At 43.5% G+C, this 27,439-nt stretch overlaps 1 protein-coding gene across 1 annotated transcript in view; it reads left to right on the forward strand.

The window, feature by feature from the left end:
* Window positions 1-27,439, forward strand: part of AHCYL2 (adenosylhomocysteinase like 2) — a gene marked incomplete at both ends in the record, with an annotated part of 216,821 nt that overhangs the window by 143,329 nt on the left and 46,053 nt on the right. The window contains 3 exons of the mRNA XM_080701226.1: window positions 11,595-11,703; window positions 25,233-25,376; window positions 26,837-26,937. Of these exons, the coding sequence (XP_080557352.1) occupies window positions 11,595-11,703; window positions 25,233-25,376; window positions 26,837-26,937 (354 nt within the window). The remainder of the gene's footprint in view (window positions 1-11,594; window positions 11,704-25,232; window positions 25,377-26,836; window positions 26,938-27,439) is intronic.

Genomic DNA, 27,439 nt, shown 5'->3' on the forward strand with positions numbered 1-27,439 from the left:
CTAACAAAGGCCTGATAGAGGAACATCCATTTGGATTCTGCTTGTTACAGTATTCATTACTTTTGTAGACATTGTTAAGTTGTTTTTAATGTTGTTTTAGAACATTGAGCTCAGTTTTAATACATTTGTTTTCTGGTGGTGGTGGTGGTGGTGGTGGTGGTGGTGGTGGTGGTGGCGGTGGCGGCGGCGGTGGCAGTGGTAGTGGTGGTGGTATATGTGTGTGTAATACTGAGATTGAACCCAAGGGGATTCTATCTCTGCGCTACACCCCTCCCCGTTCCTTTTTAACAGGGTCTCATTAAAATGTAGCAGGCCTAGCTAAGTTTCTGAGACTGGTCTTAAACCGGTGATCCTCCTGTCTCAGCCTCCCAAGTGCTAGAATTACAAGCATGTACCACCACACCTTGTAAGATATTTGAAATAAATTCTATTCATCCACAAGCTTATTTTGAATAATGTAGTGTTTTAGAAATAATAGAAAGGATCCATTTAATAATTCTAGTTGGATTTTTTTTTACCGTTTTTTGTTTGTTTGTTTGTTGGTTGGTACTGGGGTTCCTGGAAGCCCTTCTACCTCCGGGCTACACTCCCAGACCTATTTTTTACATTTTTTATTCGGAAACAGGGTCTCTTAAACCAGCGCGGCTGGCTTCGAACCTAAGCGATCCTCCTGTCTCCGCCTCCCAAGCGCGGGGAGCACAAGCGTGAGCCACCACACCCGCCTTGTTTGTTTTTGATTGTTAATCTCTAGCCCCTTATTAATAACAAGAAGGGGAGAGAAAATTTTGATTTTCTTAGAGGAGGTACCATATTAAAGTATTAAACTTCCATAATTTTTTTATTTATTTAATTAATTTATTTTTTGTGTATGGTGCTGGAGATTGAACCCAGGAGCATTCTACCTCTGAGCTACACTACGAGCCCAATTTTTTATTCATGTGTGTGTGAGTATGAGTGTGTGTGTGTGTGTGTGTGTGTGTGTGTGTGTGTGTGTAGTACTAGGGGTGGAACTTAGGGACTTTCTACCTCTGGGCTATACTCCCAGACCTATTTTATATTTTATTTGGAGACAGGGTTTCACTAGCTTGCTGAGAGCCTCACTAAGTAGCTGAGGCTGGCTTCAAACCTACATGATCCTCCAGTCTCAGCCTCCCAAGTACTGGGATTATAAGCGTGCGCCACCACGGCCGGCTTTTATTTTTTATTTTGAAACAGGGTCTCACTAAGTTGTGGAGGGCCTTACTAAGTAGCTGAGGCTGGCCACAAACCCTGATCCTCCTCTCTCAGCCTCCCAAGTACTGGGATTACAAGCCTGCACCACCACACCCAGCTTAAATTTTGATACTTTTATAAAAGAATATTAAAGAAGAATATTTTTTTGGCACTGAGGGATTGAACTCAGGGATAATCTTTCACTGAGCTATATTCCTAGCCTTTTTATTTTTAAATAAAGTCTCAATAAGTTACTAAAGCTGACCTTGAACTTTCAATCCTCCTTTTCCAGCCTCCCAAGTACTGGGATTACAGGTGTGCACTACCACACCCGGCTTTGAAGAATTCTATTGAACATAAGTGTGCCAACTCAGAATCAATAAAAGTTTTATGCTGACTCTTCTAGTTGTATGAACTAGTACCTACCATCTTACCTGCTGGTACTTCCTCTGAAAAGGAGCCCAGCATTGTGGCGTGTGCCTATAATACCAGTACCTGGGAGTCTGAGACTAGAGGGTTGCAGGTTTGAGGACAGCCTTAGAAATTTAGACTCTCAGCAACCTAGCAAGATTTTCAAAACAAAAAATAAAAGAGTTGAGTGTGTAGCTAAAGGTAGAATGCCCATGGGTTAAATCCCTAGCGCAAAGAGGGAAAAAAGGGAGAACTTCTTCTGGACCTCTCTTCATTTATTTTCTTTCTGTTTATGTGAATGGAACTGCCCTCAAGGAATTATGACTGTTGTTTAAGGGATATAACCTAGGCCTTCCTAGTTTAGAGAGAACATTTGTTGTTGTTATATTAGGAATTGAACCCAGGGAGGCTCTACCACTGAGCTTTGTCCCCAATCCTTTTTATTTGTCTTTATTTATTTACTTTGAGCCTCATCAAGTTGGCCAGACTGGCCTTGAACTCCCAATATGCTTGCCTCAGCCTCCCTCCGCCTCCTAAGCCTTTGGGATGGTAGGCATGCGGTCACCTTTACAGAACATTTTAAAATAAATCATAGGTGTGCTATGCTCTGTGTGTTTTTTTGGTTTGTTTGTTTGTTTTGTTTTAGTTTTTTGGTGGTGGCAGTCCTGGGTATTGAACCTAGGAGCATTCTACCTCTGAGCTACACCCCTATCCCTTTTTACTTTTTGTTTTGAAACAGGTTCTTGCTATATTGCTCAGAGTCTTGCTGCATGGCTGAGGCTGGCCCCAAAACTGTGATCCTCCTGTCTCAGTGTGCTGAGCCAACCCCCCTCCCCACCCTTCTCTCTCACTTAGCATTTTCTTTTTTTTTTTTTTTAAGTTGGTGCATTGTAATTTTACACCATATTGGGGTATAGAGTGACAGAGAAATAAATGCATGCAACTTTGGGTGCCCTCCCCACTGGCCCCTCCTTCCTCCCTCATTTAGCAATTTCTTTTTTTTCCCCCTTGTCTGGGGATGGAACCGAGGGGCATTCAACCTCCGAGCTACACCCCCTGCCCTTGTCTTTATTTTGAAACCTGATCTCACTGAGTTGCAGAGGACCTCACTAAGTAGCTGAGGCTTTCCACCAACAGTGATCCTCAGGTCTTAGCCTCCCAAGTGCTGGGATTACAAGCCTGCGCCACCACGCCTGGCATTTACCAATTTCTTGATCCTTTTTTTTTTTTTTTTTTTTTGGTAGTACTGGGAGTGGAACCCAAGGGCATTCTACTTCCGAGCTATACCCCCAGTCCAATTTTATTCTGAAACAGGGTCTCACTAAATCGCAGAGGGCCTCACTAGTAGTTGAGGCTGGCCACAAACCTGCAATCCTCCTGTCTCAGCCTCCTAAGTACTGGGACTACAAACCTGCACCACCATGCCCGGCTTGATCTTTCTCTTTCAAGGACCAAGAGAATACATCTGATCTCTTTCTATTTTTTCATCAGCAATGAGAAGCAATAGGGAGGGCTCTTCCTCAGTAAAACAGTTGTTTCATTTGCTGTCTTTTCTTTGCCATAGACTTCTAAGGCTTCCTTCCAGATATCACAGCGGTGATTAACTTCTGACTGGTCTGTAAGTGCCGCGTTAGGGCTGCCACGATAGCCACGTATCTGGCAGAGCAGCTCTTCCTGTATTTCCTATAGATTCTAGACCTCACCTGTGAGCTGTTGAAGTGCCGTCTGATCCCCAGAGAATACTCTAGTGTCAGCTCCCATGTTCAGCCAAAACTCTAAGAAAGTTTTAACAAGTATCTGACTCCCAGTGTGGTTTGCAATGTTAGTCTAAGGAGAATGTTAGTCTAAGGAGCTTCCCACTGAGGCTAACCCTGCCCCCAAGGGAAACAAAGAAGCCCCCCAAGTTAGCAGTGAAGTGTACCTCAACACCTCCCTTGGTTAGTAATCACCAGCAAAGAGGGACCCGCAGGTCCCTGGGAGGACATCACACAGAAGCTGTGTACTCACATGTCTGATTCCCAGCAGGAGTACAAGTCAGGATGCAGCGTGAAGCGCCCCAGCCAGGATGCAGCGAAGAGCCCCTTCCAGGGATGCTTCCTGCCGGGGCTCCCCAGCCATTTTCATGCCATGGACTTTCCGAGCTTCCCTCCTTCTGGCAGTTTTACTGCTGAAAGGTTGGAGAGCACACCCTTAAACGTCGTCTTTACCAATACGTTTCACTTCCCCTGAGAAGCACTAGTCATCTTCTGTGCATGGAGACCAGCGGTAACCTTTTTTTAAAATGTTTTTACATTTTAATACTTTCTCCTCCCACCTACTCTCTCTTTAGTGCTTGGTAATTTTCCATGCAAGATCTGGTTGATTGACTTTCTTGAGCTCCGAGCCTGCTCGCTACCCGTATTCTTTCAGTTAGAAGTAATCCCTTTTGTAGGTAAAGAGTTTGTTCAAGCTGTTCATTTTGCCTGGTAGAGCTGTCCTGAGGAATAGTTGGACTGTTGGTACTTGGCGGTGAGACAGTACCTTTAAGGCATCTGGTAGGCGGTGGTAGAAGTGGTGTGACTGCGACTCCAGGGAGTAGAGACCCGTTCAAGAAAGTGATAAAAACTGTAGGCTTCTTTCCCCAAGAAATACACACAAACACAAAAATTTCACATACTCTTTTAGAGGATTCTCGACATCCATAGATTCTAGGTTAAGAACATTTGGCCTTAAAGAATAGAAATACTAATGTTTTATTTTATTTTTGTGATGCTGGAGATTGAACCCAAGGACATTCTACCTCTGAGTTACACCCCCAGCCCTATCTTATTTTTTATTTGGAAACAGGGTCTTGCTGAATTTCTGAGGGTCTTACTAAGTCGCTAGGGCTGACTTCAAATCTGCGATCCTCCTATCTCAGCCTCCCAAGTACTGGAATTACAGATGTGCACCACCACTGTGCCTGGCTAGAATTCTAATTCTTATATGATTACCTGTCTCAGAAGTGTGGTTTGATCAGAGCCCAAATCACCTGGATAAAGTCATATCTGAGAGTTAATCTGATGAGAAGATAAATTTAGAGAATTTCAAATTAAGTAAATTTAAGCCAGGTGTGGTGTTACACACCTTTAATCTCAGTACTTAGGAGGCTGAGACTGGAGGATCACAGGTTTAAGGCCAGCCTCAGAAACTTAGACCCTCAGCAACTTAGCAAGACCCTGTTTCAAAACGCAATATAAATAAAATAGGAAACCAGGCGCGGTGGCACATGCTTATAATCCCAGCATTCGGGAGGCTGAGACCAGAGGATCACAGTTCGCGGACAGCCTCGGGCCCTCCGCAACTTAGTGAGACCCTATTTCAAAATAAAGAATAAAAAAATAGGGCAAGGGGTGTAGCTTGGAGATCGAATGCTCCTGGGTTCCATCCCCAGGCCCGCAAAAAAAAAAAATATTTTTTTTTACCTGAGTAGCTCAGCTAACCTGGATTAGCCCCTGGATTTAATCCCTACTACTCCCTCCCCCAAATTAAGCAAATTTAAAGATAAATGAAAGCCGGGCGTGGTGGCACATGCTTGTAATCCCCACACTTGGGAGGCGGAGACAGGAGGATCGCAAAGGTTCGAAGTCAGCCGCGCTGGCGTAAGATACCCTGTTTCAAAAATATATAATAGGTCTGGGAGTGTAGCCCAGAGGTAGAAGGGCTTCCAGGAACCCCAGTACCACCAAAAAAAAAAAAAAAAGATAAATGAAGAATTGAGACGAGTGCAACTAAGACTAGGGCCAGCAGAGTCCTTTAGGTTTTTTTGTTGTTTTTGTTTTGTTTTGTTTTGTTTTGGGGGGGGGGTACTGAGGGTGGAACCCAGAGGCTTTCTACCTCCGGGCTACACTCCCAGACCTATTTTATACTTTATTTGGAAACAGAGTCTCACTAAGTTGCTGAGAGCCTCACTAAGTAGCTGAGGCTGGCTTCGAACCTGCGCGATCCTCCTGTCTCTGCCTCCCAGGCGCAGGGATTACAAGCATGCACCACCACACCCTGCGAGTCCTTTAGTTTTTTGATTAGCGTTTTCAGGTATGCTGCCTGACGAGAGCTTTGGCTCTAACATAAGCACCAGCTCTTGTTTCCAGTCCTGTCACCTAGTTGCTGTGTGTCCTCAGACAAACCATGTGTTCTCTTAGAAGTCCGTTTTCTGCTTTGTCAGGTGAGGATAAAAATGCCTACTTCTTAGGATTCTTGTACTGATTAATTGCAGGAACACATAAACCAGGCTCTGCATATGTGCACCTGATATTAGGTCTCCTCCCCTTTTCTTTTTCCAGAGAAGACAACAAACATGCAATATGAGCTGTTCTCTCAAAATGAGGATTACTCGTGAACATCAGGCTATCATTTCTTTCTTGCACTCATCAAGCAGTACCTCCTTCCCCCTTTTCCTCTTTAAAGAAGAATTTCTTTACTCGGAATAAGAAAGTTGATTCCTTGGCGACAGCTCATTCCCATGCCTCTTTCTGCAGCAGCCAGTGTAGCTCTCCTCTCAAGGGTACCAGTCAGAAATCACAAATAAATAATGTGAGTCTTGCCAGGCGTGATGGCGCACGCTTGTAATCCCCGCGCTTGGAAGGCTGAGACAGGAGGATCGCACAGGTTCGAAGCCAGCCTCAGCTACTTAGTGAGGCCCTCAGCAACTTAGTGAGACTCTGTTTCCGAATAAAGTATAAAATAGGTCTGGGAGTATAGCCCGGAGGTTGAAAAACCCCTGGGTTCCATCCCCAGTACCACCAAAATAAATAAATAAATAATAATGTGAGTCTTCCTCTTTTGTTTGAGTCTTTATTTAGCAAGTAGTAAGGTTGTTATGATTCTGGGGCCTCAAATAGAAACTCTCCTTTATAGTCATACCTTCCAGGAAACACATTTTTTTGGGGGGAAAAATGAACTGGGTCACCCCAGTGCCAAATCAGCAACATTCTTGAGATGGGACTAGAAGCCAAATGTCAAAACATATAAAAATATACAATAAGCCAGGCGTGATGGCACACACCTGTAATCCCAGTACTTGGGAGACTGAGGATTACAGGTTTGAAGCCCACCTGAGCAATTTACAGAGCTCTGGCTTCAAAATGGAAAAGAAGAGTTGGGAGTGGAGCTTGGAAGTAGAATGTCCCTGGGTTCAAGCCCCAGTACTAAGGGGGTGGAGGGGATACACTGTAAGAGTAAAGAAATGGAATAAAAAAGTTGATTCCTTGGTGACAGCTCACACCAGTGTCCCCTTTCTGGATAATCTAAGAGGGCAGGATTGAGGCCCCTGATCATTTGGGGCCATTAATTTGTGTCTCTGTGTGTGTGGTACTTGGGATGAAACCCAGGGGCTTTCTACCTCCTGGCTATACTCCCAGATCTATTTTTATATTTTATTTTGAAACAGGGTCTCACTAAATTGCTGAGAGCCTCACTAAGTAGCTGAGGCTGGCTTCGAACCTGCGCGATCCTCCTGTCTCAGCCTCCCAAGCGCTGGGATTACAAGCGTGTGCCACCACGCCTGGCTCTTCTTTTTTTTTTTTTTTGGCTTTTTTATTTCCAATAAATTCTCTCATTGTTTTAGTGCCACTATAGTTAATTTTTTTCTAATGAGACTAGGTTAACTAAAATCATCTGACATGGAAAAGGAGGAGGTAAGGTTAAAAAGGAACCTAATTAGCAAGTTAATTATAGCAGGCAAAAAAAAAGTGCGGGCAGTTATATAAATAAGCTATTGTTTTGCGTATGCAAGTTGGGCCTTGTTATGGGACTTGTTAAGGCTTAGAGGTCAGAGGATCCTTGTAATTAGGTGTTTAGGGGAAAAAAAAACAATAATAAAAACAGAATTGCCACCAGAATTAGGAATGGCTGATGAGCCACTAACGGAACTGCTTTATTAAGTTAGGGCTGTACTGTCAGAAGGGGCATTGGAGCTGCTTCTGAGAATCTGAGGAAGGATGCCCCCCCCACCAAAAAAAAAAAAAAGAAAGTAAAGAAAAGAAAAAGGCTAGCTGGAACCAGAGCCAACGGAATCGCTGATGAGGAAAGTTTAAAGGCCTGGCTACAGGGTCCCTGGGCCAAAGAGGTGGCAGGAGGGCTGGTAATGTCACTATGCTGAGCAGCAAGAAGAAGTACATTGTCAATGGCAACTCTGGGATTAAAGCCCAGGTGAGGCTAAGCTTTTATTTACCAGTTTTGCTGCCCAAGGCCCCTGCTTCTGCGCTCCTTCTCCTCCCTTCCTGCTGTCCTGCTCTCGTCCCTCTCTCGGCGCCCAAGGAGCTGCCCCTGTCTTGTCTTAGCCGCCTCTTCCCCTCCCTTGCCTCGGCACCTGTGGGGATCAGGCCGTGCTCTCCGAGATGGGAAAGGAAGGTTACCTGGAAGGACTCTGGTTTCAGACAAGGTAGGAAATTCACGGGTAGAACTTGCCAAGGTGCCACCCTGGGGTGGGCAGATCATTGTGTTACTAAGTAGACCCAGTGAAGAATATGACGGTGCCTAACCACCAAAGGGCAGGATACCCCACGGAACTCATACGTTCTGTGATCAGTGAAAGATAAACATTTGCTTCTTGGCAGAATTACATAACTAGCAATATGTAAGTGGCTAGTCGTTTTCTAACATTCTTCTGTCTCAAAGAAATTTGAATTCAGGGTCTAATCAGCAAGCAAGAACCCTGTGTTCTGAAGCAGAAAGCCGGCATAGCCTCTTCTTCTGTAATGCCAAAAGACAACTTGAATTAGACATGAGTGAAGGGATAAATAGGAAAGACTGCAGAGAAGGGAGTTCAGTGTAAGGAAACTGGTGTGAGACGGCAGTGAAGCTGGGTATCTATATGGCTCCGGGTTACTCCGGTACATAGATATAAACTCCCCCCCCCCCCCCCCCCGTCCTACTTATCTAGAGAATGAAAGTGACTGGCCCCCTCTACTGGTGTCTGTCTGTATGTGTGTGTGCACACATGCACGCACATGCACACGTATGGAGGTGTGTAGTTGGGTAGGGGATGATGTAGCATATCTCAGCAGGTTTATGTGATATTTTTGTTGTGTCGGGGAGTCCTGGAGACTGAACCCAAGGGTGCTTTACCACTGAGCTACATCCCCGGCTCTTTTTTTTTTTTTTTTTTATTGGAGACTGGGTTTCATTAAGTTGCTCAGCTGGCCTCAAACTTGAAATCCTCCTGTTTCCACCTCCCAAATCTCTGGGATTACAGGTGTGCACCTCCACGCCTGGCTGTAACTCTTTTTTTAAAAGGTGGCACGGCTGAAGTTAGTGATTTAGTGTGGGCATTGCAAAGTCAACTATTATTCCTTTTCCTAGATGGGCCTCTAAATAAGAGCACGTAACTGTCTTGCACAGGGTTGGTGAAATGGGTGCCAGTTTTGAGCCCGATTGCTCTCTGTCTCCCCAGCTCTCATACCCTCCCTCTTCCCTTTCCCAACTTTTTTCCCCTCAAAAAATTACTTTAACTTTAGACTTGGCTTGTGCTTGTTACATTTACCAAATATTCACCCAAGTACAGACAGTGAAGGTGGGATAAGCTACTTCAGATTCATGGATCGAGCGCTTAGGATATGCCAGGCATTTGTGCCTGGGGACATAAGGGTGAATAAGATGCCCAGCCCCTGCCTTTTGGAACCTGTAATTTATAGATAGTTCAGGCAGGTAGGCAGAGAGTTACAGGCAGTATATGACATGTGCTATGCTAGAAGTACAGGAAAGTCATGCACACCCCCTGGGAGTACACAGAAAGGGCACTTTCTCCTTTTAGAATAAATCGCTGCTTTAGCAAAATAATCAGGTTTGCCATTTTTCATTTTGTGACAAACCTCTAATCCGATGAATTTTCCTATTCCAGAAAACTCTTTGCATGCCTGAAGCACTGCAGGCTTTATTTGTTGTTACAGCTATGGAAATGCTATGAATTCCCCTAAGAGGCAGTGAGTGCTAAGCTAATTCAAGCTGGCTCTGGTCCCCTCATCTCAGTACTCAAATGACTCAGTTACTTCTCAGGGCAGGAAGTATAGCCATCCCTTGCTGCTGCTCGCATGCTGGCAAGCTGTACCTGTGTTCAGCCCACCAAGGAGCCATCTTTTTTTTTTATCATGAAAGGTAGAACTTGCTGTCAGATCTTTGCTCCTTTTCCCGTAGACCTCCCTCTGTGCCACCTTGGATCCAGAAGAATAATCTAAGTAATTATGCAAACTTTCAGTTAGGGAAAAAGGAAAAGGCTGTAAAGTGAATAAATGATGTGAGCTTTGATTTGTAAAGTATTATGAAGTATCAGCTGGAACCTTCGACTATAGAAGATAATGATGAAATTGCAAGAAAGTCATTATTGGATATAATCCAAATTCAGCCTAGAGTAGTGTCTGAGGTATATATCTATTCAGTTCAACTATTCATTCCTGTTAAGTCTATTATGTTATGGTTAATAAATGACCAAGCCTGTGGCTTTTAGGTATTTTATGAAATTAAATAAATGTTCGTTTACTAGCACTGGAAAGCTAACTAATACCTTTTAGAAAATCTTTAAGAAATTAGAGTGCCTATTACAGCAATTGGTAGAGCACTGAGCTGGTGGGCCATGTAGGGAGTGGATTTACTGAGCCTCCTGCTGTGTTTCACAGTCGACCTGCATTGTCTCCCTTAACCCTCTCTAAAACCTCTAAATATTTTTATCTCTGTTGTATTTTTGGGAAAATGAGGTTCACAAAAACATCTTGGCCAACATACAGAGTTAATGAGTGCCATGGTTAGGATTTTGATACAATTTCAGAATGTTCTGAATGAATGGAAAGCTTTTTAAAGATTAATATGTCATTTTCTGAGAACCTTGAAGCCTAAAGGGGACTCATTTTATCTTCTGTACCTTACTGTTTTCTCATCTGGATATAGGAAGGTTATAGATGTATGGCTAGCTCTAAGATTCTTTCCAGCTTTACTTTTTAGTGAAACCTAGAAGGGATTTTGAAATATGACTTAACTTCCTAAAAATTTATTTTAACCAAACGTGGTTTATTTTACGAAGGGAAACTACATTCCAGAGAATACAGAGCAAGCCATGGCGGGGAAAGGGGCACTATTTTTTGTTTCTTTTGTTCACTATTCTGCTGTATAGGCAAGGGCCAGGTACGGTGCCTTGCTGTTCACAGATATAGCCTCAGCTACTTAGTGAGGCCCTTTGCAACTCAGTGAGACCCTGTTTTATTTTATTTTATTTATTTATTTATTATTATTTTTTGTGTGTGTGGTACTGGGGGTAGAACCCAGAGGCTTTCTACCTCCGGGCTATACTCCCAGACCTTTTTTATATTTTATTTGGAAATAGGGTCTCGCTAAGTTGCTGAAAGCCTCACTAAGTAGCTGAGGCTGGCTTTGAACCCGTATGATCCTCCTGTCTCAGCCTCCCAAGCGTGGGGATTACAAGCGTGCGCCACCACGCCCAGCTGAGACCCTGTTTTAAAATAAAAAATTTAGCCGGGCGTGGTGGCGCACGCTTGTAATCCCCGCGCTTGGGAGGCAGAGACAGGAGGATCGCGCAGGTTCGAAGCCAGCTGCGCGCACTGGCTTAAGAGACCCTGTTTCCAAATAAAAATGTAAAAATAGGTCTGGGAGTGTAGCCCAGAGGTAGCAGGGCTTCCAGGAACCCCAGTACCACCAAAAAAAAAAAAAAAATTAAATAAAAAATTAAAAAATTAAAAAATTAAAAAAAAAATTAGGGCTAGGGGTGTAGCTCAGAGGTAGAATGCCCCTGGGTTCCATCCCCAGTACCAAAAAAAAAAAAAAAAAAAAAGACATAGTAGGCAAAGAATGAAAAATTATTCTTTTCTCCAAGGAATCTTAATATTCCAAACATGAGTTGGCACATTTAGATCAACTGTGCAGGAATGTAAACACCAAGCTTTGAGTTTCTATCTCAGAATGGGACTTCTTTTCCTTTATATAACTAGGGTTCTTTTTCTTAGCAGATCCAGTTTGCTGACCAGAAGCAAGAATTCAACAAACGACCCACGAAAATTGGACGTCGCTCTCTGTCTCGTTCCATTTCTCAGTCATCTACTGACAGCTATAGCTCAGGTAAGGACTGAGCTGCCACGAACCCGCCTGTCAAGGAAACTCAGTGCCACCCTCAGGGCCTCCCTCCAAGGCTAACTGTGCTCCATTAAGCCGAGCCTTGAGGAAATACATTGAGTCAAAATTTAAATCAAGAGCTGGATGTGGGGGCTCATGCTTGTAATCTCAGTACTTGGGAAGCTGACGCAGGAGAATCTCAGATTTGAGGCTAGCCTCAGCAACTTAGGGAGGCCCTCTGCAACTTAGTGAGACCGTTTCAAAATAAAAAGAATAAAATGGGGTTAGGAGTGTGGCTCAGAGGTAGAATGCTCCTGGGTTCCATCCTCAGTACCATGAAAAAAAAAAAAAAAAAAAAAAAAGAGAGAGAGAGAGAAACCAAAATTCTGGATGGAATCTTTGGATTTCTCTTGGTAATTCAGAGCAGCTTCCTGGGGACTGCCTCTTCTGGTAAAGGCAGAAGTGGGTGATTAAGGAAATTGAGTTCTTTGATCTTTTCAGAAGTATGGGAGTATGTGGTTAACCAATGACCTTCACCGAATAGCGTATATAAAGATTTGTGTTTTTTCCATCCTTTGAAAATAAAAAAGAGGTTCTCATTCCTCCATCTGGTACTTGAACATTAGTGGGGAAATCTCAGGTACCTCCAAGAAACAGTGAAAACACTGTAGCTAGTTCAAGCAGGTAAGCCCTTTGCCTTCTCCCCAGAGCTATGAAAAACTCATGACCTAGCCAGGTGTGGTGGTGCACACTTGTAATCCCAGTGCTGAGATGGGAGGATCCAAGTTCAAAGATAGCCTCAGCTACATAGTGAGGCCCTCTGCAACTTAGTGAGACCCTGTTTCAAAATAAAGAAAAAGGCCAGGCGTGGCGGGACATGATTGTAATCCCAGCATTTGGGAGGCTGAGACAGGAGGATTGCGGTTCGCGGACAGCCTCAGCTACTTACTGAGGCCCTCTGCAACTTAATGAGACCCTGTTTCAAAATAAATAATAAAAAAAATTAGAGCTGGGGGTGTATCTCACAGGTAGAACGCCCCTGGGTTCTATCCCCAGACCCACCAAAAAAAAAAAAAAAAAAAAAGAATAAGAATGCCCTGGGTTTAATTTAATCCCCAGCACCACATGCATGCGCGCACACACACACATTTATGACTTGATTAACATGACTCTGGAAGCCATAATAATTGTGAAAATGTAAATTATAAATTATAAAATAATATGTAACAAGCCAGACATGGTGGTGCATATTTATAATCTCAATACTTGGGAGGTTGAGATTGGAGGATCACAGGTTCAAGGAGACTCTCAGAAACCTAGCAAGACTTTGTTTCATAACAACAACAAAAAAATAAGCCAGGCATAGTGGTGCATGCCTGGAATCCCAGTACTTGGGAGGCTATGACAGGAAGGTTGCATGTTTGAAGCCAGCCTCAGCAATTTAGTGAGACTCTCAATAACCTAGCAAGACCCTGTTTCAACCCAAAAACTTTTTTTGGGGGGTGGGTGGGATTGAACCCAGGGGCATTCTACCTCCAAGCTTCAGCCTTATTTTTTTTTTTAATTCTTTATTTTGAAACAGGGTCTTACTGAGTTGCAAAGGGCCTCACTCAGTAGCTGAGGCTGTCCGTGAACCATGATCCTTCTTTCTCAGCTTCCCAAATGCTGGGATTACAAGTGTGCGCCACCATACCCGGCTAACACAAAATTTTTAAAAAGGGCTGAAGGCATAGCTCAGAGGTAGAATGCTCCAGGGTTTAATCCCCATTACCACATACACAAAATAAGATTGATGCCAAATAATAATGGTAGTCAATTTTAATGTCATCTCAAGCTCTTCTCTATACAACTAGATCCAGTACCCAACTGTGTTCCTGCAGAAAAAAACCTATACCTGCCTTCCCACCCCAGCTCCATATGCAGGGAGGGTACTTACAAAATATCTGTGAACCGCCGGGTGTGGTGGTGCACGCTTGTAATCCCTGCGCTTGGGAGGCAGAGACAGGAGGATCGCGCAGGTTCGAAGCCAGCCGCACTGGCTTAAGAGACTCTGTTTCCAAGTAAAAATATAAAATAGGTCTGGGAGTGTAGCCCGGAGAAGGATTCCATCCCCAATACCACACACACACACACAAAAAAAATCTGTGAACCTAAAAGAATGTAGATGACAGATGTCCTTGGTTTTTAAGTGAGCATATAATACAGCTGCCTGGTGAATGCTATCTAGTGTCATCCTGAAAAACTTGGACCTTTTGGCTAGAACTGTAGGAAACTGCCATTTTTATAAATCAGAAGTTGTCAGCCTAATATATAACCATTTAAGGATATTTTAATTGAGGAGCAAGGAGTCAAAATACCCTGGAGAGGGAAAAGAACTGAAAGGCATAACTTACTGGATTCTGACTTTGCCTCTGGGACCTCCCTGTCAAATGTCTACCTGGCCTCTTTGAAAGCATTTGATTTGACAGATTGCTTCTTGCTTTATCTGCTTATTCTGCATCTGATGAAGTCTTAGTAATCCGTGGGATATACAGCCTTTAACTTAAAAGTAAAATTTGCGGTTCTGGTTGCCTGAGTCTTGGGTCATCCTACTCTCCGCGTTATGCTCATCTCCATCCATCCCAGATTAGGTATCTGTGTGTGAAGTATCCCAGACGTGGTCAGGTCTGATCTATAGGAAGTGTTGTTTCATTTGCCGCAGTGGTCTAACATGAAGCCTAAGATTGTTTTAACTACATCACACAGACACTGTTGCCTGGTTTTTTGTTGTTATTTTTTTCTTCACATGAACAATTGTTGAGCCCTTTGTAAACAAACTTTGAATCAAGATGTCTGCTGCCTTCATTCTGGTAGTGGGAGTTGGGAGAGACCTAGTTTCTGTCTCTTCTCCCTGTATAATTTGTTGTACGTTTCTAGAAAACTCTTGTACCCTGGCACATCCATAACAGGCATGATGGGAAGTTATATGCGATTATACAGAAAGAGCCCTGTGTCTCTAGCCAAACCACCCTGACACACTAATCTCAAAAAGAGCTCTGTGCCCATTGAATGGAAAACTGAGAATAACAGAATCGACTCACTGCTTTCCAAATACCAGAAGATATGCAAATGCATGGAGATAAGAACATGAGGCCCGTTTTCAGCATACATTATAATTTAAATGACTGCAGAAATGAACATTGGAGGGCCCCCAAAACTGATCCTTGGACCTCTTCCCTTCTTTGTGTATACCCTCTCTCTAAGTGAATTCATTCAGTCCTATAGGTTTAAAAGCCATTGGTGTTTGATTCTCATATTTTATCTCTTGCTTAAATCTCTCCCGCCTTACACACACACACACACACACACACACACACACACACACACACACTGGATCCATATAATCAAATGCCGGCTCAGTCTTTTCATGTTGTAAAAGCAAGAGCTCCTGAGTTCCAACCTTACCTAGCCTTAGTCTGTTCTCAATAATACAGCCAAATTTCTTCTTCTCCAATAAGTTGGGTCAAGGGTTTGGGGTGTTGGTAGGTGGTAGAGCAAGCACAAGGTCCGGGGTTCAGTCTCCAGCACCACAGAAGACTAAAATCAAATAATAAAATTAAATTGCATAAAATAAGGTCAGCCGGGCGTGGAGGCGCACGCTTGTAACCCCCCCACTTGGGAGGCGGAGACAGGAGGATCGCGCAGGTTCGAAGCCGGCCGCACTGGCTTAAGAGACCCTGTTTCCAAATAAAAGATAAAATAGGTCTGGGAGTATAGCCCAGAGGTAGAAGGGCTTCCAGGAACCCCCGTACCACCAAATTAATTAATTAATTATAAAAAAATAAGTCAGGTCATATTACTCTTCCGCTCGAAATCCTCCTGTGGCTTTCCGGTCCCACTGGGTACGGGCTCGGGTTTCTACGGTGGCCTAGAGGGCCCTGCGCCATCCGGACTCCCTTGTATTTCTGATCGCCTCTTTATTTCCCCAGAATGCCCCCCCAGAACTGTTCAGTTCATTTCTGCCACAGCAGCCTCCTTACTGGTACTTTGACAAGTGCCTCCCGGCCTCTGCACTTGCGTCCTCTCACCGGAACGTTCTTCCCAAATCCATGCGTGGCTGGTTATCCTACCTCCCTCAGTTCTTCACCAGATATCCCCCTGGCCTCCGGGGCTGCCCTGACGGTCCTTTTACAAGTGCACACAACATAGTGACTGTAGTTAGTAACAATATATTTTATTTTTGAAAATTGCTAAGAAAATATTTTGTTGTTCCTGGTGTGGTTTATTTGTTAAGGAGGTAAATTTAAGTGTTCTTGCTGGGCATGGTGGCATATACTTATCATCCTAGTAGTACTTGGGAAGTTGAGACAGGAGGATTATAGGTTCAAGGCCAACCCCAGCAACTTGGCTAGAACTTAAGCAACTCAGCCAGACCCTACTTCAAGTTTTGTGGGGTTTTTTGTTGTTGTTGTTTTGGTTTTGGTAGTACTGGAATTGAGCCCCAGGACAGTCTATCTTTGAGCTACACTCTTGGCTCTATTTATTTTTAAAACAGGATCTCCTTAGGCTGATGAGAGTCTCAGTACTTGCTGAGGCTGTCCTCAAACCCGGGATCCTCCTGTCTCGGCCTCCCAAGTATTAGGATTACAGTTGTGCACCACCATATTTGGCTTCAAAGCTTTAAAAAGGGAAAAGGGCTGGGGGTGTAACTCGGATGTAGAATTCCCACGAGTTCAATCCCCAGTACCTCACACACAAAAATAAATAAAATAAATATTGAATATTGACAAAAAGATATTCAAGGGACTTTTTTTTTTTCCAGCTGAGTCAGGGCCTTGCACATTCTAGGCAGGTGTTCTACTACTGAGCAAGCTGTACCCCTGGTTCCAGACACATTATGCTTTAGACCCTTGTTGAGGTCTCTGATCCACTTTTATATGTGAACAGCCAAAAGAAGGTTTACGGCGTATTAAAGCAAGATGCCTTCCTGCCCACTGTGCGTGTTTTGCTGAAGATTCCTGGAGGCTTGAGTAGGCAGCGGCCCTCTCAGCCCTCTCCCCTTCCGAAGGACCCTAGTGCTGTTTGCCACATTTGACTTAGGAACCGTTGCCAGCCTTTCTCAACCAACGCTCCTCATCTGATTCCAGAGCACAGAAAATGACATGATAGATGTTTTCCTAATTCTTCTGAAGATGGTACTTAACTCGTACCTTTCTGGATGCGTGGGAGAGAAGTTAATTCATTATATACAATGGCTGCTTCGAGGCCTTAGGACTTAATTCTAGGGGAAGTAGACTGAAAAAGGCTGTGTTAATCCTTGAACTTCTTTTATAAGAAACAAACTTCTAAAACTCTTCCCCTAAGCATAAAACTGTATAAAAGCTAATGACAGAAGAAACTTTTCTTCAAAGTCAGAACAGTCTGTGTGTGTGTGTGTGTGTGTGTGTGTGTATGTGTGTGTGTGTGTGTGTGTGTGTGTGTGTGTGTGTGTGTGAGAGAGAGAGAGAGAGAGAGAGAGAGAGAGAGAGAGAGAGAGAGACAGAGACAGAGAATTGACCCCAGGAGTAGTCTACCTCTGAGCTACCTCCTCAGCTCTTCTGTTAAATTTTATTTTAGAACAATATCTCACTAAGTTGCCCAGATGGGCCTCAGACTTGTGCTCCTCTTGCCTTAGCCTGCCCCGTAGCTGGGGTTGTAGGCATTGCCCCCATGCCTGGCTCAGTGACATTTTTTTTTTTTTTTTTTTTTTTAGTGGTACTGGGGGTGGAACCCAGGGGCATTCTCCCTCTGAGTGACACCCCCAGCCCTATTTTTCATTCAGGCTCTCACTGAGTTGCAAAGGGCCTCTCTAAGTAGCTGAGGCTGGCCACGAACCATGATCCTCCTGTCTCAGCCTCCCAAATGCTGGGATTACAAGCGTGCGCCACCACGCCCGGCATCAGTGACATATTTCTGAAAAAAAAAAAAAAAAAAAAGTTGTCTTTGCAGTGAGTTAGTTGGTTAAGAATGACCAGGGAGTGCCGGGCGTGGTGGCGCACGCTTGTAATCCCCATGCTTGGGAGGCTGAGACAAGAGGATCACCAGGTTTGAAGCCAGCCTCAGCTACTTAGTGAGGCTCTTAACAACTTAGTGAAACCCTGTTTCCAAATAAAATATTAAAAAAAAATAGAAATAGGTCTGGGAGTATAGCCTAGAGGTAGAAAGCCTCTGGGTTCCACGTCTAGTACCACCAAAAAAAAAAAAAAAAAAGAATGACCAGGGAGAATTGAAATCTCATATTCATGATTGGTGCTTATAAAATTTGCACTATCTTCAGATTTGTTTTTTGGGGTTTTTTTTTTTTTTTGTACTAGGGATGGAGACCAGGGGTATTCTACCTCTGAGCTACACCCAAGCCCTATATTTGATTCTTTATTTTTTGAAACAGGGTCTCACTGAATTGCAGAGGGCCTCACTAAGTAGCTGAGGTTGTCCTCGAACCGTGATCCTCCCATCTCAGCCTCCCAGATGCTGGGATTACAAGTGTGTGCTACCATGCCCGGCCAGATTTTTTTTAATAACAAAGTTTTATTTGTTTGTGTTTGGGTTGCTAATGTAGCTTTTCACATATTTGTAGAGTGTTTCACTCATCAATAAAACCTGGTACACACTGACACACAGGCTCCTATGATTATTGCTATTTTCAAATGAATAGATTGGGCCCAAGAGGAACTGTCTGACCTATAGTAGCTTAATAGGAATAAGTCAACCATAATTTTGACTGCTCTTCTAGCAATAACCCATAGCACCACAGCTGCTGGGAGGTAAGGCTTGATCGGGCCTGAGCCAGAAAACATAATGTATGCATGTTCTGTGGGCCAGATTGTGGATTAGTGACTCATCAAGTTATGTTTTGATTCTCAGAAATCATAAAACAAGTGAACATCAATAGTAAAGTCACATTGTACATTGTGTTACTTTTGTACCTAGAAACAGAGCCATTTCATGGTGTTATCTTATTTACTGACAGGATTTTTCTAGTGGTAGTTGGGGAAAAGAGGGGTTCTGTAACGCTTCCCATTTACTTTCAGACACATTGAAAATTGGAGCCAGGCAGCATGGCACACACCTGTAATCCCAGTATCTTGGAAAACTGAGACAGGAGGACTACAGGTTTTAGACCAGCCTCAGAAACTGTGAGACTCTCAACAACCTAGTGAGACCCTGTTTCAAAATAAAAATTAAAAAGGGCACCGGGCGTGGTGGCGCACACTTGTAATCCCAGCATTCAGGAGGCTGAGACTGGAGGATCGAATCGCGGTTCCCACACAGCCTCGGCTACTTAGTGAGGCCCTTTGCAACTCAGTGAGACCCTGTTTCAAAATAAAGAATAAAAAATAGGGCTGGGGGTGTAGCTCGGAGGTAGAATGCCCCTGGGTTCCATTCCCAGTACCGCAAAAAATTAATTAATTAATTTTTAAAAGGGGCCAAAGGTGCAGTTTGGAAGTAGAATGTCCCTGGCTTCAATCCCCAGTAACACAGAAAGAAAGGAAGAAAGAAAGAAAGAAAGAAAGAAAGAAAGAAAGAAAGAAAGAAAGAAAGAAAGAAAGAAAGAGGGAGGAAGGAAGGGAGGGAAGGGGGAAGGAGGGAGGAAGATTGGCCATTTAACCAATTGGGCTAAAGCTAAATCTAATATCCTGCACTCTAGTACTTCACTAATTGTTCCTTTTTTTTTTCTTCTTTTTTTTGCGGGTCTGGGGATGGAACCCAGAGGCATTTGACCTCCGAGCTATACCCCCCTGCCCTATTTTTTATGCTTTATTTTGAAACAGGGTCTCACTGAGTTGCAGAGGGCCTCACTAAGTAGCTGAGGCTGACCGTGAACCATGGTCTTCCAGTCTCAGCCTCCCGAATGCTGGGATTACAAGCGTGCGCCACCACGCCCAGCTTAATTGTTCCTTTTAATGAAATTATGCTTGGGCTTCAGAGTATGCTGACAATGACAGTTACTTTAGAAACAGGAAGGTGTGTACGTATGTGTTGGTTTTCTCTGAATTTTCCTAGAAAGAATCTTAATTTAATGTGATATTATCTTGATCATTTTTATGAATCTGAATTTTTTTTTCCAGCGCTGGGGATCAAACCTAGGGTCTTGTGCATGCTAGGCAAATGTTTTACCACAGAGCTATACCCCAGCCCTTTCTTTTCTTTTTTTTTTTTTTGGGGGGGGGTACTGGGTATTAAACCCAAGGACACCTGGTATACCTCCAAGCTACACTCTATCTACCTATTTATTTATTTATTTATTTATTTGTATTGGGGGTTAAACCCAGGTTCATTCTACCTCTGAGCTATGCCTTCAGCCCCATTTTATTTTATTTTATATTTTGAAACAGGATCTCACTAAATTGCTGAGGGCCTCACTATGTTGCTGAGGCTGGCTTCAAATCTGTGATCCTCCTGTCTCAGCCTCTCAAGTACTGGAATTATAGGTGTGTGCTATTACACCCAGATTTCAGCCCTTTTTGTTTTGAAACAGAGTCTCACTATATTGCTGAAGGTCTTCCTACGTTACTGAGGCTGGCCTCAAGCCTACTATCCTTCTGTCTCAGTCTCCCAAGTACTGGATTACAGACATAGCACCATACCCACCTTTGAATGTGCTGTTTGTTTGTTTGTTTGTTTGTTTGGGGCAGTACTGAGGATGGAACCCAGGAGCATTCCACCTCTGAGCTATACCCCTAGCCCTATTTTTTATTCTTTACTTTGTTTTTTTTTTTTTGGTGGTACTGGGGTTGGTGGAACCCAGAGGCTTTCTACCTCCGGGCTATACTCCCAGACATTTTTTATATTTTCTTGGAAACAGGGTCTCACTAAGTTGCTGAAAGCCTCACTAAGTAGCTGAGGCTGGCTTCGAACATGTGCGATCCTCTTGTCTCAGCCTCCCAAGCGCTGTTATTCTTTACTTTGAAACAGGGTCTCACTAAGTTGCAGAGGGCCTCAGTAAGTAGCTGAGGCTAGCCGAGAACCTGCGATCCTCTTGTCTCAGCCTCCTAAGTATTGAGATTACAGTCATGTATCACCGCATCCAGCTTGAATGTGGTATTTTAAAATACAGTGACAGAGCCGGGCGTGGTGGCGCACGCTTGTAATCCCTGCGCTTGGGAGGTGAAGACAGGAGGATCGTGCAGGTTTGAAGCCAGCTGCACTGGCTTAGGAGACCCTGTTTCCAAATAAAAATAGGTCTGGGAGTGTAGCCCGGAGGTGGAAGGGTTTCCAGGAACCCCAGTACCACCAAAAAAAAAAAAAAAAAAAAAATACAGTGACAGAAGCTAGTATGAGTTCAAAAAATAAATGAATAAATGCCACAATAGTTCAGGAAAACTTTTTCTACCATGTTTGCAAAAATACCATATTCTCTTGGTCTGGGCCCATCAGCCATACTGCATCCACACACTGGTGTGAGGTAAACATCTGCTAACGCGTCTTCTGACCTGACAGCAGCTCTTTCTAAAGAACTCTTTGAAGCCAGGCATATTTTCAGTACCTTCAGTAAAATACTATATTTTGCAGCTTTTAGAATAGGGAGATGGTATAAAGTTTTGTTCTTTGAATTGGGGGCAGGGAGCCCAAGATTGGAGTGCTTAAGAATTTTTTCTGTTGAGTTTTTTCTTTTTTTTGTTTTTCCCCCTGACTCATCCTTAGGAACTAAAGAGGCAGAGGAGCAGAGAGCTATTCTGGGTAGAGTTAGGACTCCTGTCTCAACCTTCTTAGTCACTGCCAGCCAACCACCTACTGACTTGGTAGATTCGTCAGAGATTACAGGGAAGGAAAAAAGAAACCACAAAATAACTGTATATGTATGTCATTCTTTTCTCATTCAAAATCCTAAAGCTGAGTAAGAACCCCCAAAGATATTATATCTGGTACTAAATTTAAAATATGTACAATAGCAAGTAATAATATCGACTATCACTTATTAAATGCTTAGTTACTGTGTGCCAGGCATTGCACTAAGCACTCCACAACATCTTATTCAATTTTCTCAACACTTCACTCTGACAAGATTTTGTGGAGTTTTGTTTTTATTTTATTTTACTTTATTTATTAAGGTGCTGAAAATCAAAGGGCTCATGCATGCTAGGTAAGCTCTCTACCATCGATCTAAACCCCCAATCCTTGCCCCCACAATGCTGAGATCAAACTAGGCGTCAAACCCAGGGCAAGCACTCTCCAGCTGAACTACATCCCAGCCCTCACAAGTTACTGTAGAGTCCTATGGCATCCTGATTTCTGGCTTTATAGCACATGCTACAACTGTATTTTTTTTTAAAAAACCAAAATTTTATTATTAGTTCTTTCATGTCTGACTCACCTACCAGACTGAAAATGCCATGAAGGTAAGAACCGTCTATACCCGACTTGTTTTCCCAGCACCTAGACCACACCTGGTACATAAGAGATACACAATTAAAATCTGTTCAGTGAGCCAGTTGTGGTGGTGCATGACAGTAATTCCTGTACTTGGGAGGCAAAGACAGGAAGATCACAGGTTCAAGACTGTTTCAAAACAAAAAATAAAATAGGGCTGGGGTGTAGCTCAGAGGTTAGAATGCCCTAGATCCATCCCCAGTAACACACACACACACACACACACACACACACACACACACACACAGTTGAATGAACCAGTGAAAGTATGACTGAATACATGAATCGGTTAATAACTCTATTAAATAGGTTCTGTATCACCTTCACTTTTTACATCCAGAAAGAGAGACTGAGGTTGTGTTTTTTTCTTTCTTTCTTTCTGGGTTTTTTTTTTTGTTTTTTTTTTTTGTTTTTTTTTTTTTGTGTGTGTGTGTGTGTGTGTTACTGGGGATGGAACCCAGGGGCTTTCTATCTCTGGGCTACACTCCCAGACCTATTTTATATTTTATTTGGAAACAGGGTCTCACTAAATTGCTGAGAGCCTCACTAAGTAGCTGAGGCCGGCTTCGAACCTGTGCGATCCTCCTGTCTCAGCCTCCCAAGTACAGGGATTACAAACGGGCGCCACCACGCCTGGCTGAGACCGAGATTTAAACCAAAGTCTGTCTGACTTCAGAACATATGATCACTATATTTAAATAGAAGTATAAAAATCATCTTGACTCTGGGAAAAGATTTGAGACTTGAAGATATTTTGAATGTAGGCTCTTTCTTCAAAAGTGATCTCCTTGCACATTTGGGTCAGGATTGGGGGAAACTGTTATTTTTCTTCTCTCAAGTTGAAGAAGCACGCTTCCCCTAAGCCTCTAACTCCTAAGCTGTATCAGAATATTGATCAGTGGAACAGATGACTGCCCAGAAGGCTGTTCCTGGGCTCTCTTGCCAAAAGTACTTTGAGCTCTCACTCACCCCAGGAGGGAAATGAGAAACTTTTTGTACAGATTAGCTCCTTTCAAGATCAAAAGTCCCTTTGGGGATTTACGAAGTCCCTCACCTTCCCAGGTGCCAGGGTTCATTCCTGTGGCCTCCCTGGTGTTAGGACTTTGCTCTAGGGCAGGCTGCCAGCTGCAGCGAGATCGTCAAGTGCCTGGGTCCTGCCTGTGCAGTGCCGTGCCCGATTAACTGGGCAAGATCAGACTTGCCTTCCACAGTGCCCCAGAGACAGACCCTCTGCTGAGAAATCCCAGAAATGCCCTCATTCTCTGGATTTAAGCAGATCAGAGCACCGTAGGCCCCTGGAGCTCTGGGCCTTTACAGCTCTCTATCCTTGAAAGTGATGGTAGCTACCACTCCTTACTCTATTGAGAGATATCAAATACTTTATTATTATTATTATTTATTATTATTATTATTATTATTATTGTTATTATTATTATTTGTGGTACTGGGGGTGGAACCCAGAGGCTTTCTACCTCCAGGCTATATTCCCAGACCCATTTTATATTTTATTTGGAAACAGGGTCTCACTAAGTTGCTGAGAGCCTCACTAAGTAGCTGAGGCTGGCTTCGAACCTGTGCGATCCTCCTGTCTCAGCCTCCCAAGCGCAGGGATTACAAGCGTGCGCCATCACGCCCGACTGATATTAAATACTTTATAGACAGGGCTTTGTTTTCTCCTCTCCCCCCAAAACTGTGAGAGTTAGGAATAACTATCTTCTGAAACTTAAACATAAATCAAAGAAGGAAATTCATTCAAATCATCCAGCAAATGATTCGCAGCTATAGAGTTAAGTGAAGGCTAGCCAGGCATGGTGGCGTATGCCTGTAATCCTAATACTGAGACTAGAAGATCACAGGTTCGAGGACAGCCTCAGCAAGTAGTGAGGCTAAGCAACCTAGAGAGACCCTGTTTCAAAAACAAAAAATAAAATAGGGCTGGGGGTATAGCTCAGAAATTGAATGCCCTGAGTTCCATCCCCAGTACCACACAAGAAAATTAAAAATAAAAAGAGGGTTGGGGTATAGCTCAAAGGTAGAATACCCCTGAGTTTAATCCTCAGTATCACCAAAAAAAAAAGAAAGAAAAAAAATTATATGAAGATACAAATTAATCAAATTAAATTATCAAAAGAGCTCAGCTGTGCACATGAATAACCTGTTGGCTACGACTAATTCTTGGACCTTACACCTGCTATTGCATACTGTTAAATGGATTAGTTATCAGACAGTTTTATTGTACTAAAAGAGGATTTATTTGCTGCTTTGGGAACCTAAAATGCCCTACTGCAGTACCCACAGAGGCCAGCAAGATGGGAGAGCACATTGAATATGCCAGAGTCTGACAGGTCTGCAGGGTACTAACTACTCCAGCCTCCTCCAAGTCAGTCTTGAAAAGGAAGGCTCTGTGTGCCAGACAGACATGTTTTGTATGGCTCTTAATTAGTTTCCCACGGGCCTCTTCTTTACTAGGTCTTATCTTTTCAGTTGTTGTATGAAAACACCAATTACACCCGCATTTAAGCAGCAGATGGGAAAGGGGGTCTGGGATCCCAGAGACCCATAGATTAATGACCAGGGTTAGGATCTAGACCTACAGCTAAAGAGGTGTGACGTCACTCTCTGTGATTCCATGCACCTCTGAAGTGAGATGAAGTGAGCACTAGATCCCAAGTTAATGCTTTCCAGGGAGAATGTCTTTGGCGACCTTTCTCAGTTTTCCCCTTCTGACCTGTGGAGAGCACTTTCTACAGGAGATGCTTAGGACAGCTCCATGGTTCTTAGGTGCTAACCAAAGGTGCAAATCTGTGCGGTGCTAAGGACTTTAAAGCCTCACTCAGTTCGCCGGGCGTGGTGGCGCACGCTTGTAATCCCCGCGCTTGGGAGGCAGAGACAGGAGAATCGCGCAGGTTCGAAGCCAGCCGCGCGCTGGCTTAGGAGACCCTGTTTCCAAATAAAATGTAAAAATAGGTCTGGGAGTGTAGCCCGGAGGTAGAAGGGCTTCCAGGAACCCCAGTACCACCAAAAAAAAAAAAAAAAAAAAAAAAAAAAGCCTCAGTTCTCTCCACTATTTAGAATTGTAGAGGAAGTCTTTTTTTTCTTCCTTTTTCTTTTTCCTGAGGGTTTTTTCCTTCCTTCTGTCATTCCAGCGGCTTCATATACAGACAGCTCTGATGATGAGACATCCCCCAGGGACAAGCAGCAAAAGAACTCCAAGGGCAGCAGCGACTTCTGTGTCAAGAACATCAAACAGGCAGAGTTTGGACGGAGAGAAATTGAAATTGCAGAACAAGGTAAAGAAAACAAGCCCCTTCTCCTTCTCCACCTGCCTGGGCCTTTTGTACATCTGGAGTCTTCTGGTAGCTTGTTGAAATTTCAGTGTGATCCTGAAGGATACCTAGGACAAAAGAGTCTAAGCCCAGCCAACACTGGGCGGGGAGTGGGCTCTAGTGGCTCTAGAAAGAACTCTTGGGTGAGGACTGGCACTCGGGAGTCGGAACCTCGGAGCATTTGTCTCTGAAAGCCTATCGTTGTTGTTGTTGTTATTATTATTAATTATTATTATTATTATTATTATTTATTAATTTTGTACTGGATATTGAACCCCCAGGGACATGTTACCTCTGAGTTACACTCTCGGCCCTTTTTCTCTTTTTTTTTTTTTTTTTTTGGTGGTACTAGGGGTGGAACCCAGAGGCTTTCTACCTCCGGGCTATACTCCCAGACCTATTTTATATTTTATTTGGAAACAGGGTCTCACTAAGTTGCTGAAAGCCTCACTAAGTAGCTGAGGTTGGCTTCGAACCTGCGCGATCCTCCTGTTCTTTTTTTTTTTTTGTAGAACTAGGGATGGAACCCAGGGGCATTCTACCCAGCCCTATTTTTTATTCTTTATTTTGAAACAGGGTTTCACTGAGTTGCAGAGGTCCTCACTAATAGCTGAGGCTGGCTTCGAACCACATTCCTCCTGTCTAAACCTCCCACATGCTGGGATTACAAGTGTGTGCCACCATGCCCAACCATTTTTTGTTTGTTTTTTTGTTTTTGTTTTGTTTTGTTTTTGGTGCTGGTACTAGGGGTGGACCCAGAGGCTTTCTACCTCCAGTCTATACTCCCAGACCTATTTTTTAAATATTTTATTTGAAAATAGGGTTTCACCTAGTTGCCAAGAGCCTCACCAAGTAGCTGAGTGAGGTTGGCTTCGAACCTATGTGACCCTCCTGCCTCAGCCTTCCAAGCATGGGGATTACAAGTGTGCGCCACCATGCCTGGCTCGTTTTTTTTTTGTTTTTTTTTTTTTTTTTTTTGCAGTACTGGGGTTCCTGGAAGCCCTTCTATCTCCGGGCTACACTCCCAGACCTATTTTATATTTTTTTATTTGGAAACAGGGTCTCTTAAGCCAGTGAGGCTGGTTCTGAACCAGCGCAATCCTCCTGTCTCTGCCTCCCAAGCGCTGGGATTACAAGCGTGTGCCACCATGCCTGGCTTGTTGTTTTTTTTTAAACAGGGTCTTGCTAAGTTACTGAAGGTCTCACTATGTTGTTAAGGCTGATATCAAAACTGGAATCTTCCTATTTCAGCCTACCAAGTACTGGGATTACAGGTGTGCACCACCACACTGGCTTGGAAGTTCATTAAAAAGAAAATTTAGAACCCTGATGGGGTGGATCTTAAGAGGGCAAGTTTTTCTTTAAATTTCTTTCTTTATAATTCCTTCCTCTCTAATATTGCTGTTTGCATTGGGCCTTTTCAGAAATGCCTGCACTGATGGCTTTGAGGAAGAGAGCTCAAGGAGAAAAACCTTTGGCTGGAGCCAAAATTGTGGGTTGCACACACATCACCGCTCAGACCGCTGTAAGTCCTTTTTCTTTCTCCTCTTAGAAACAGTAGTTAACAATCACCAGCAGCTACTGAGTGCTTGTACCATGCCCATACCAGGTTAACAGCTGAACGAGTTCATGAATCCTCAGCACCAAGCAGAGTAGGTATTTCTCTTCCCATTTTATAAACGAGAAAGCAGAGCCTCCAACAGTGTAGGTAAATCACAAAATCAAGATTTGAACATCAAACCAGGCATGGTGGCACATGCCTGTAATCTCAGTGCATGGGAGGCCAAACATGAGGAGGGAAGGGAGAGGGAATGGGGAGGGGACTGGGGAAGGGCTGAATGAGTGATGTGTGCATGTCTTCCTCTACCATCTTGTACCCCATTAAGATGTATGACTACAATGCACCAGTAAGGAAATTTAAAAAAGAAAAAGATTTCACATCAAATATAATAATATAAGCAAGCGTGTCTTTCTCTGCTGTACTACACTGCTTCCCTTATCTTCCCTTCTGTGTCTTTACTACAAGG

The sequence above is a fragment of the Muscardinus avellanarius genome (genome assembly GCF_963383645.1).
Source record: "Muscardinus avellanarius genome assembly, chromosome: 9".
Lineage (NCBI taxonomy): Eukaryota > Metazoa > Chordata > Mammalia > Rodentia > Gliridae > Muscardinus > Muscardinus avellanarius.